This window comes from Cololabis saira, chromosome 10, assembly GCF_033807715.1.
Source record: "Cololabis saira isolate AMF1-May2022 chromosome 10, fColSai1.1, whole genome shotgun sequence".
NCBI lineage: Eukaryota > Metazoa > Chordata > Actinopteri > Beloniformes > Belonidae > Cololabis > Cololabis saira.
Window position 1 is genome coordinate 34,377,895 of NC_084596.1, and position 12,326 is coordinate 34,390,220.

General features: G+C 42.8%; 1 protein-coding gene across 1 annotated transcript; it reads right to left on the minus strand.

Moving 5' to 3' along the window:
- Positions 1-467: 467 nt before the first annotated feature.
- LOC133452939 (protein disulfide-isomerase TMX3-like) lies at positions 468-12,110 on the minus strand. Its single transcript, XM_061732706.1, has 16 exons — positions 12,071-12,110; positions 11,243-11,300; positions 9,741-9,783; positions 9,543-9,666; positions 9,400-9,445; positions 7,863-7,943; positions 7,674-7,773; positions 7,515-7,592; positions 3,999-4,065; positions 3,527-3,625; positions 2,184-2,241; positions 2,045-2,098; positions 1,905-1,961; positions 1,702-1,831; positions 1,561-1,629; positions 468-1,486 (listed from the first exon to the last, which is right to left on the minus strand). Exons 1-16 carry the CDS (start codon positions 12,102-12,104, stop codon positions 1,301-1,303), a joined length of 1,284 nt encoding a protein of 427 aa, XP_061588690.1. The 5' UTR covers positions 12,105-12,110; the 3' UTR covers positions 468-1,300.
- Between the last annotated feature and the right edge of the window lie 216 nt (positions 12,111-12,326).

Below are 12,326 nucleotides of genomic sequence, written 5' to 3' on the forward strand. Positions count from 1 at the left end.
TTTTCATTTATTTAATTTTGAATGAAACAGCGTTGCAAGTGTCTTCTACCTCTTAACCTGAGGTTTGTATCATCCTGCTCAGATTGGTTGTCATGGCTTGGATTGGTCAAATCTGACTTTGTGTCTGTGAGTGATCATTTGAAAGCCCCGGGCTTGGCTGTGGCTTAGTACACTCGTCATCTGTTTAAAGATAGAATGGATGGCTTTCACTGCATGTTTTATTTAATTTATTTAATTTTCAATGAAACAACCATATAGTGTCCTGAGAATAATTTACAGTTTAACAACTAGAAACTAAAATAAATTATTTTAGACTTCAGGATATGCAGAGCTGACCACCTGCCCATCATGTTTAATGGAGACTGTGTGCACGTAGTCAACAGGACATCCAATTTACTGACAACTTCTCCTGGTCAACACACATCACGGCTACTTTACAGAAAGAACAGCAGCCTCTGCACTTCCTTTAAATGCTAAAAAAAGCTCAACATCTATCACAGGTCTCTTTAACATTCAGTACTATCACGCTCACTTGTCTTGTTTCAATACCTTGCATGCTGTACAGCAGCACACAAGAGGGCTCTAGTAAGGGTTTTAAAAACTGCCCAAAACGTTATGGGCTCCCCCCTTCCCTCACTTGAGAACATTATCAACATCCATGACCACAGCGGAGCAAAACACATCATCAAGGACACCTTTCACCACAGTGATGAACTCTTCAAGCGTTACAGGTCAATCAAAACCTGCACTAACAGACTGCTGCAGTTTTATCTCCAACAGCTAACATGGTCACTCAGCTCATGACAAACCATATTACTAAGCTGCACACAGAGTGTACATGCCGGCTGCTGCAAACCACCCTTGTGGCACTTTATATCTCAATGCAGTTTATTTTTTGAACAGTTGTCTAGTTAAATATCTTTTATCTGCCTGGTTGCCATGCATTTTTTTTTTTTTTTTTCTATGTCCAGACATGACTAATGTATGTACCCTTTGAATCTGTCCCAGCAGGAATATTCACCCAGTGAAGCAGCAGAACAGAAGATGTGATTTGTTTATTATTTATTTTCTGACCAATGCAACAAAAGACCAGACATAACAAATTCTTTATTGTTGGACCAGACCGGTGCTCGTCCCAGTCTTCACCATCAGTCCTCATCCTGGTCTTCGCTAATGGCCCTTGTCCTGGTCATAGACATCAATCCTAGTCCTGGTCTTCACCATCAGTCCTCATCCCGGTGTTTGCTTCACGAGTCCTTGTCCCAGTCTCTGCCACCAGTCCTTGTCCCATCCCTCCATATCAGTCCTTCTTCTTGTCTTTTTTCTTGTCATTTTGCTGCAGGGACGGTCCTAACAGCGCCACTTGGTCCTCATCATCTACTGTGGTCGGGGTCTTCTTGAAGAAGAGGTAACCGAAGAAAGCGACGGCGGTGAGTGGGAAGACAACAAGGAAACCCCCGAGCCATGGTGCCGCTGTGAACAAGGGCTGGAGGGACAGAGAGGAGAGTCAGTGAACCGAACTGAAAAGAAATCAGCAGGAGGTCTGATGATGTCACTTACTGTCAAAGTCATTCTGGTCTCATAAACGATACGTTTGGCACGCTGAACAACTCCATTTCCTCCCTGAAACTAAGACAGATGAGACAACTTCAGTGAGACTGAAACTATATCGCGCCTTCAGCTAGAATTTGTCCAACTCACCTGGATGCTGCCATCCAGGACCCCATCCAGGAAGTCCAGCAGGTGGCGCTCTGTCTCCACAGCGCCAGTTGGCACGAAGAAGCCATCGTTGGACAGATTGACCACAATGACAGAGGGGACACTGACCTCGCTGATGACAACAACAACAACTTGTTAGAAGTGTCCATGCAGAGATGCGAGCAAGGATCCCGAGACACACTCACCCCATCACTAGACCATTGACGTAATCTCCACCTCGCATGAAGCCAAAGTGGAAGCTCCTAAGAATTGGCACAGATGGACAGATTCATTTCAGGTTGACGTTTTACTCTTCTTGTTTGTTTTTTCAGAATAAAAGTCTTACCTGCTGTAGGTGTCTTTGTGGTCTAGAGCTACCTTCTCCACCAAGCTCTTATACCTGCAGAGGTGACAAGAAATGTGTCACTGATGACATTTAACCATGGACTGGATGGATGGATGAGTGGCAGAAGGATAGGTGTTACCTCAGGCTTTTATCGCACAGTCGCCTCACGTCCAGCAGAGCCAACAACACCAGTTTACCTTGAGAAGGAGAAAGGCAGAGTCACTTCCACTGATGTACACCAGATGTGGTGCAACGTTTCATCATTGATTAAATAAATCAACAGAAAGTGCTCCCAGGAGTGTTTACAATGGATTCTGAAGCGACACAAAAAGCCAGCCAACATCATGTTTGTCGTGACAATGTGTATGTTCCTCTGCAAGATACTCAAGAGCTAGTAAAATAAATCCTGACTTCTACTTTTCTCCTGCTCTGATCCACTTATGCTCAACCTGATCAGATCTGCCTGGACTTTAAGTTCTGATGGTATCTTACTTTTTGTCAAAGTTCTCATGGTACCTGACTCTCCCTCAAAGTTATGATGGTACCTCAGTGTACCTTAAAGGGAACCTATTATGAAAAACATGTTTTTTCTTGCTTTAACATATATGAAGTGGTCTCCCCTCAGCCTGCCAACTCAGAGAAGGAGGAAAGCAACCAAATTCTGCAGTGTCTGTACAGCCGCCCGGATGATCCATCCAGTGTGATGTGGATCTACGAGCCGTTCAGATTCAGCGTATTTTCGTTACGTAACCAAAATGCAAACCACGCCCACAACTATAAAACCGTGTAACTACATTCGCGCGTCCGACTATCGCGTAGCACTGCGTGACATCGGACGCTCTCTGTCCATCTCCCTCCAGCAGCTGCCACTTTATTGAGGTTTTTGTAGTGAAATGAGGAGGTATCATGGAGATAACTTCTCATTTCAACTAACTGGATCAGCCGTTCCTCATCCATGACCGTTTCCTACAGCTCTTTCAACCGGCTTTCAACGGGAGCGACAGGAAGAGAATAGAAGCAGCCAGGCATCCGACAAATGTTCAGCTCAAAACGGCGCGCCGCGGAGCGCCGTGTCGCTGCGTCCAGTTAGGACAGTCCAATAGAAAATAAAGCAAATGGATGGATGGAATTGATTTTGTCGCTGACGTTCGCTCGCATCACATGCAGTTAGAACACGGTAACTCCGCTGGCCGGAGCTTCTGCCATTTTTTCGTAGGTGTATCGCGTCATTCAGGCAGCCAATCAGCACAGAGCCTCATTATCATAGCCCCTCCCACTCAGAATCCCGCATAGATAATGAGGCTAGAGAATGGTAAGATAAAGACATGGCTCAGAGGCTGAATTTCTAATTTATTTAGCAAAAACAATCAAAAGCTTGTTTTTAAGACATTCAAGGCCTGTTTAAAATAGGCATTAGATGCCATAATAGGTCCCTTTAACATTTTGATGGTACCTCACTGTCCCTCAAAGTTCTGATGTTACCTGAGTCTCCCATGGCATATAGCGTGTAGCTGTCAATCTCGAAGAAATTTGGAAATTGTTCTCTCTTGATCCAGGAATTCAGGTCACCGTCCTGTTCCTCTGAAAAACAAAAACCTAGTTGAAAGCTCAGTCAGCCAGCACTCTGATCAATATTTTTGTTGTAGTGGATTCTGAGCTTGTGATAGTTCTTCAAAATAAAAGTGTCACTACTTCAAGACAAACGTGCTATAACTTCCAAATAAAAGTACTCCAAGATGAAAATATGGTTACTTTAACTTTAGCTTATATTGAAATTTAAGTTATAAATAAGAAAAAAAGTGTTGTTCTTTTAAAAGAGAAGTGTTAACACTTCAAAATAAAAGGATCATTTTATCATGTGGGTCATGTTCTTATAAACTTTATTGAGAAACAAGATAGTTTTTTCTTCAGTATCATTAAACATTTTTTATAAATTTACTGTATGATGACTCACCATTATAAGTGAAGTATGTCCCATCTTTGAAAACCATGACAGCCGGCAGAGAGGCCAGAGACACGCCCTAAAGAAACACTGATATTAACTACTGACACTGATGTTAACCATGGAGATTAAAAAGCAGACCAGCAGGAACTATGGACACTTAAACACACACCAGCATAGACTGAACTGAACAAACCCCCTGCGATGTCACCAACAGGTTTCTAAAGGTCGTGTTGAAGGCCCGATTTTCAGAGCTTTGACAGTCACCATCTTGACATGGTTAATTTAACAGCAAGTCCAAGCTTGCCTGCCTCTTGAAACACAGCTCTTTTAATGTAGCTTAGCTCACGCTAACTTGTTATGTTAATTACCATTAGCGCACATGCATTTTGGTCAAATCTGTCATCTGTTCATCCACCCTTGTTAAGATGTTGCTACTGAAATAACATCTAAATTGAGAGCAGAGCTCCACTATGACCACAGTTGCTCAGCAACCTAGATACCTATATATATGCAGTAACCGCAGTGGTCCAGAAATAAACATATTTACAGTATGTTATTAAACCAGTTTTGTTCTCTATAGTTAGATTTCACATACATGACAACTGTATGAGGGAATGTTAATTTGTCTCATTAGATAAAATTATATAAAACACTAAATGTATGTATAAATAGGGGTGATGTCTTTTGTTTTATTAAATATTAAGTCAGAAGAAAAACCATCTATAGTTAATGACTATTGACTTCTGAGCTGTGAATAAAGACCCAACAGTAGATAATCATATTTAAAAGATAAGAAGGTTAATTGTGCTTTTAACTGCACTGCTGCTGCTGAGGTTCTGGTCTGGTCTGAAAGGTTCAATTCAATCCAATATACTTTATTAATCCCCAAAGGGAAATTAATGTTACTCATGACTTATGTCTCTTCAAAGACTCATTGTAGATGTTTTTTGCTGTGGGCAGGAAGGATCTCCCGTAGAGTTCTGAAGCATCTCCTGTAGTGGCGTGTGTCTGACTGAAGATACTCTGTTGCTGAATTACTATGAGGTGAAGAACTTTCTTAGGGTTGTCGATGAGCTTCATTTTATGTAGTATCCTCTTTAAGACAATCCGCTCAAGAGACACCAGAACAGAAATAGCCTGTTTGATCAATTGGTTCAGTTTCTTTAAGTCACTGGTCCTGATGCTGCACTGTCCACAAAGGACTATAGAGGATATTCTGCTCTGCCCTTTCTTGTAAGTATCATCAGTGTTGTTTCTCCAGTCCAGTGTGTTGTCCAGATGAACACTGAATCATTTATACTCCTCCACCACCTCCTCTTGTTCTCCCATGACAGACAATGTATTCAACTTAGTACTGGCTCTTCTAAAATCCACAATCAACTCCTTTGTCTTGTTCACGTGTAAGATGAGATGATGTTCCCACACCATGGCACCATGCCGGTCTACAAGTTCTCTGTTCTCAGTCTCATGTCCATCACTGAAACACCCCACAACTGCAGAGTAATCCCAGTATTTCTGCAGGTGACAGGACTCTGACTTGTACTGGAAGTCTGAGGTGTACCAGCATGAAGAGGAGGGGTGAGAGTACAGTTGTGGTGCTCCTGACCACCTGGTCAGACTCACAACCATTCACTCTCGGAAACTGTGGTCTGTTTGTCAGGTATTCAGTAATACAGGTGATTGACAAGGCATCCAGCTATCTCTTTCAAGCTTTCCAAGGTAGTAATGCAGGCTGGATGGAGTTAAATCCATTGGAGAAATTGAAGAACATAATCCCCACAGTTCTACCTGCTTTGTCCAAATAACTGTTGGGTCGTTAAAGCAGGTGTATGATGGCATCTTCAACTCCAACACCATGTCAATAAGCAAACTGCAGTGGGTCCATTATGTGGGATGTTAGGGATACAGGTCTATAGTTATTACGGGAAGACGGATGAGATATTTTCGGTACTGGAACCAGGCAGGGTATCTTCCACAGCACTGGAGCCTTCTCTTGGCTCAGGCTGAGGTTGAAGAGCTACTGCAGAATCCCACATTGCTGGTCCCAGAGGCTTTCAGGGGCTGATGTCATCTGGACCTGCAGCCTTCTTCCCATTCTGACTCTCCAGCTGCTAGAGAGTCAGGTGAACGGGAGGTGGACGGGGACCCGGCAGGTCGTGAAGAGAAGCTGTATGCATCTCTGACGTTTGCATAAAACAAATCCAATGTTTATTTTTCTTTGGTGAAACACTTGACAAACTGTTGAAACGATGGAAACGCGGCGGAGAAAAAGACGTGGTTGAACTCACCAGTGACAGCTATAAACACGCTGGATTGTCTGGTTGGCAATGCTGATGACATCACACGCAGCGTCTGTACCAGCTGATAGCGGGATGTCAACTGCCACTACAATAACACTGATGGACTCTCTGTAGATAACGATGGAAAACTCACAGCTAACGGTTCAATATCTGCCTGCAGAAACAATGTTACACAGTAGTATGTCCTGGATCACTTGTGATCCAGGACATGCTACTGTGTAACATTTGGATTAGTCTGGGAGGTTCTGGGTTGGTCTCAAAGGTTCTGAGTTGATCTGGGAGGATTCTTGGTTGGTCTGGGCGGTTCTGATTTGGTCTGCAAGGTACTGGATTGGTCTCCAGAAGCAGCTAGCACTTGTTGAAGGTATACCAGGACTAACCAGAGGACACCAGCTGGATTGTCTCTAGATCATCAGATTCTACCTCTGCCAGAAGCTGAATCCTTGGGTTCAGAGACCTTCACCTCAGATCATTTGAGGATCTTTCCAGTTTGAGTAGCTGGACTGTTCAACCATTGTAGTGTGGTCTAAGTTGCTTGGCTCAGTTGAGTTGTGGGTGCCACCAGCCTGCCGTCTGGGGGGGATCGGCTGTTTGCAAGCAACCAAGTAACTGCAGGCCCCAGCAGAGGTTTGCTAGTCCTCATTTCTGCTCTTACAGCACTTATTTTGCATGTACTTTCAATGGTGACATGAGAAATTGGGCTGTTTGGACAAAGGTGATAAAAATGAATGTATAGTACATAATTTAGTATCATAGATTAGGATAAACTAAATCAGCAAGCTAGCGGTAACTGAGGTATGATAAGCGTGTTCCAGCTGGCTCACTGTCCTGCTCATACCATACCGCCCATTTGTAATCGGGTTAAGTGGAGACATTTTCTGCCAATGTGGCTGCGTACAGTAAGATGAAGCAAATAAACCCTTTGGTTACATCACGGGAGGCTTGAGCAGTTCTTTAGTGCACTCTATGAAATGGACTCACTTATGGAGCCAGCCCCTAGTGGTCATTTGAGCAGCTGTCATTTTCATTACTTCCGCAGAGTCATCAGGTTACAATAACGTGATGTTGCCCCAGCAAACAGATGCTACGATAGATACTAGAATATGCTGTGACACATAGTATGGACACACATAATCTGGTGTTTGTTTGGGTGTCCATAATTGGCAGACTGAAAGGCAGACGACGTTAACAACATGACACATGAATCCTCACGGCAGTTTCACACCTTGGGCAGCACATCTCTGGTGGCTGAGAAGAAGTAGAGTTGGACAATGAGCTCCTCGGCTACTGATGTGAAGTTTCCCTGGAAACAGAGCTCAGATTAGCTTTTTGTTTGACCAGCTCAGTTTAGCTGACCTTATGGGGACGGACATGAGCGACGTACCTTGAGCTCTGAAGTCCCTCCCACATAAACAAACATGATGTCATGGCGTCTCATGGCGTGCTGGAACAGCTGGAGACTGCTCAGGACTCGAACCAGCGGCCTGAGCGACATGATGCAGACCGTCAGGGTGATGTTAATGTGATGTCATTATGACGTCACTGCTCCACTATAGCAGATGTCTGAACTCACCCTGAAACTCTGTCAGCGAAGTCCATGATGCCATCTTTGGTTCTGGGTCCAGCGTAATTGTATTTAACGTTGTTCTTCAACCTGAAAACACATGCACTACATATCAGAATTGTGACTTAAGACCTAAGAGAACATAATCATTCATATTTTAAAGAGAACGTGTTTAGTTGTGTTTTACTAACAGACCACTGTGACCTGTTGTGGTTGGTCTGGAACAGGGGTCGGAAACCCGCGGCTCCAGAGCCGCATGCGGCTCTTTAGCGCCGCCCTAGTGGCTCCCTGGAGCTTTAAAAAAAATGTTTGACCTTTTTTTCCTCTTTTTTTCTCTTTTTTCTTACTTTTTCCTTTCCTTTTTAATGTCGACATTTCGACTTTTTTCTCGAAGTGCATAATGAAAAAAAAAATCTTCCCACAGTAATAACTAATATAGAAACATGCAGCATGTGTTTCCTTCATTCTAAGGCTTATACATGACTTTTCATTTTTTGCGGCTCCAGACATATTAGTTTTTTGTGTTTTTGGTCCAATATGGCTCTTTCAACATTTTGGGTTGCCGACCCCTGGTCTGGAAGGATCCGAGGATGATGTTTAGCGAAGAGTAGACAGCTTGTGCTAAACAACTATTGGGTAAAGTAGCCAATTTTTGATTTCGTCATCAAAACAACATTTGAAACAGGATGTCCAAATGTTCACCAGCATCTCTGTAGTTCATGTGGCGTGGATTGGTTGAAGGATCGAGGAGCCACAGTGGATCATTTCAGGATCCTTCCAAATGGAAGTGTGCTGGGCCCTCCAGTCAGTCAGACCATGATGCAGGTAGGGCTGCCTTGCTTCAAAGGTTCTAACTGGTTTCAGCTCTCTAAGTTCTGGTTTCAGCTCTCCTAGTCCTGATTTCAGATCTGCTAGTCCTGGGTTCAGTTCTGGCAGCACTTGCCTCAGACGTCGTTTTTGGACGGACTTGATCAGAATAGATGTAAAGTTATATTAATTAACCCTGTGGGTGACATCATAGGGGGTGCATCCAGTCTCCTACATACATCTTCATAAGTCTCTACTGGATGGATTGAGGATATAAAGGGTGGGGAACAGCTCATCAGGGGATTTTGATCGTATCAGACTACATCCAAACTTTAAATGGAGCAGAACATCAGCTGTGACTGATGTTTCACCATATATAATGAAAAACATGTACAGTTAAGTGTGCATATCTGGTTCTCATCACACCAGTGACCCAGACGTAGCCTTGCTCAGCACTGATATTAGCCAGGCATCTAATGCTGACATGAAAGACTAGGAGGTTCTAAGTTATGATAATAACTTGGCTAGCATGTAGTCTTCTCTTGAAAGAAAAAACTAGACGACCATGTCTTGACCTCCTTTATCCCCCTCTACTTCTCGTAGCCTCCTTCAGTCATTTCATAGACGACATCTTAAATGTATTTTTCTTGTTTGCTCCAGAATGTGACGTTGGACAGCTGGATTGTTGGATGCTAAAGCTGTCCAATTTTTGTTTGGTCAGAGATTTTCACTCACTCACATGAGGATGGCTGGGTAAGTTCTGACCCTGAACTCTTTGGCCAAACCTGCAGGAAAATCACAGAGAAGGCCTTGTTACAACTCTGACAGCAGAAATGACCATCACAGTTTTATCCTCATGTTGTGTTTCTTGCAGGTACAGACCGGTGTTCACGGTGGCGTCCGATTTTCCGACGTTGACCATAGAACCGCTACTGGTCAGTTCTGACCCGATCTGGTGCCAGACAGGATCCAGCTTCTTACAGAATAAACACCAGGGGGCGTAAAACTGCAGAAACAGAGCTTAGTCAGAGAAGTAAGGTAAGTAGAGGAAGCACCAGAGCGAAGGTGGTTAAAACAAACCTCAATGAGCCAGATCTCGCCTGATCCCTTTGACGCCATGAAGCTGGAAATTGATCAGGTAAATCCAATTAATTACACAAACATGTTTTCCTGTGAGCTGCTCAAAAATTAGACACCAAATTTAAAATGATTGTGTATCAACAGATAGAAGATGAATTTGAATACATTTGGTATCTAAACAAAACATGTGAGTGTATACAGTAAAGTATTCAGACCCCTTAAAATGTTTCCCTCTTTGTTCCATTGCAGCCTTTTTCTAAAATCAAAAAAGTTAATTCTATTTCTCATTAATGTACACTCAGCGCCCCATCTTGACAGAAAAAACTGAAATGTAGAAATTTTTGCAAATTTATTAAGAAAGAAAAACTGAAAAATCCACCTGATTCCTGATAAATTCAGAATATACGCGTCAGGAGTGTTATGTGAGCGATATGGACAAGTCTCGATTTTCTATGAGAAAGAGATCAGGACCAGAGTGAAAGCTGTGTCTAAGATGTGTGATACCTTTCTCAGCCCAAGTGCAAAAGGTTTTGGGAGAAGAGAGATAACTGCTGTGATCATATGCTTTTGAAATCTTGAGTTTTGTTTAATTTCAGTTATTGCTCTGATGAATATTGGCGATAAATTATTCCAAAAAAGTTTGTAGAATTCAGCAGGGAAGCCGTTCGGTCCTGGAGATTTGTTATTCTGCATGTCACCGAGGGCAGCAGAAAGTTCATTTTCTGTAAATGGCGCATCCAGTTTGTGAATTTGTTCTTTGTTTTAGTTCCTCTTCTAGAGAAGAATGTGATATGATTTTACCTCATGCCTTACCTGTTTCCCATAGTACTGTGGGGGATGACTGGAGAATCTTTTATTTCTAGGAAGGATGCCCACTCTTTTTCACTCAAATATTTATTAAATTTGGGGTCTTTAAGAAGAGACATATTAAAGCTCCATCTAGTTGTATGTGTTGGGCCTGACTGATTCCAAGTGAAGGTAACTGGAGCTCGGTCACCAATTATGATTGAATGAATTTTTTGAGTCGGATATTTCTGACAGAATCAAGTTACTAGTCAGAAAAGGTCGATACGTTAAAAATCTATACTCTCTGGCTGTTGAATCTTGTAAACGCCAGCAATTGACAAGACCAAAAACTTTGGTTAGATCAATTTTTTATCTATATTTGATAGCTGCACTTGCTTTTATATATTTATATTAAATGTATTAATCTAAATTTCTATCTACATTAGTCAGCTACAGGTTAAATCAGTTCTTTTAGTTCACTGAAGGAAGAATGGCCGATGAAATGCTGGCTGGATCTTTTATTTTCATTTTAATTTTTCTTTCTGTGTTGGGTCTGACGCATTCATCCTTTTTGGTTCCCTGTAATGGACAATCCGCCTGAACCCAGCTCTCATCTGATTACAGCTGAGATAGGCTCCACCCCCACAACCCCAACCCCCTTAACCCTGAAGGATGAAGTGTATGTGTAAAATGAACAGATGGAAACTTTTACTCACGAATCATCAAGCTCCTCCACAAATGCTGACGCTGACAGCACCGCCATGAAGAGCAGCGCTGGCAGCAACAGAGAGAGAGAGAATAAGGATTAAAACAACTGATCATTTCTCTGGAACCATAAACTGAACTGAAGTTGTTATTGGCCGAATTGAACTCAGACTCACTTTCATGAGTAGTTTGTTTAATAACCACCAGGAAGCTGCCATCTGTCAGCTTCCTTAATCCATCAGAGCTGCTGATCTCAGGAAACACTCGACTCTCCCAGCTAGCAGGTCCACGTGGACCCATCGGGACTAAAAATGCTCTACTCGGTCCAGAGGGGGCTTAGGTTTGAAATGTGGAAGTGGCCTGGCCGCCATATGGTTTCAGTATTATGAGCTGTCAATGGGAGGCCAACGTGGACCACATACAGTATAAGGGGCCTATGATTGGACAGATGACACACCACCTGTATCCCCCACCAGGGCATCAGGTCCCCACCTTCAAACCACGTTGATCCTCCTAACCACAGTTCATATAGGAAAATATAGGCTGGGACCCAGATTTGAAACCCACTTTAACCCATATGAAACAGCTTGGTCATGAACGCGAAGTAATTGTCCGCAGATCAATTGAGGTCAAAATATTCTGCAAATGTGATTTTATTTGTAGTTGAAAGACAAAAACTGACTCTAATCTGAATGTTTAAGCAGAGTTTGAACTTTATCATCAACCTGAGATTTGGTCCTCTACATCTGAGATGAAACCCCACTCTAAAGGTCTACGGGAAACCTGAAAACAAGCCTGTAAACGAGACGCAAAAGGAGTAAACTCTGGTGAGGACGTACCTGAGAGCAGAGCTGGGTTCCTCCTGCCTGCCATGTTGACTGAACCTGGATTAATGGAGCTAATCTGCTCTCTGTTAACAAACTAGACACATAGCTAATCTGAGAGATTAACCATTCAACACCAGGAAACTTTATTCACAACCACTTTATATGAACAGAAACAGCTTCACAATGAATTTGTCCATCGGAGGGCAGGAGAAACATATAAGTGACAACAGAGAGGAAGAACAAGGTCCAACCATCTGACTTATCAGAC

Coding starts and splice junctions, on each gene's coding strand:
- LOC133452939 (XM_061732706.1), bottom strand. CDS start 12,104: ATGGCAGGCAGGAGGAACCCAGCTCTGCTCTCAG. Junction 9,784..11,242: donor GTGGAGGAGCTTGATGATTC/GTGAGTAAAAGT, acceptor ATCAATTTCCAG/CTTCATGGCGTCAAAGGGAT. Junction 7,774..7,862: donor TTCGCTGACAGAGTTTCAGG/GTGAGTTCAGAC, acceptor CATGTCGCTCAG/GCCGCTGGTTCGAGTCCTGA.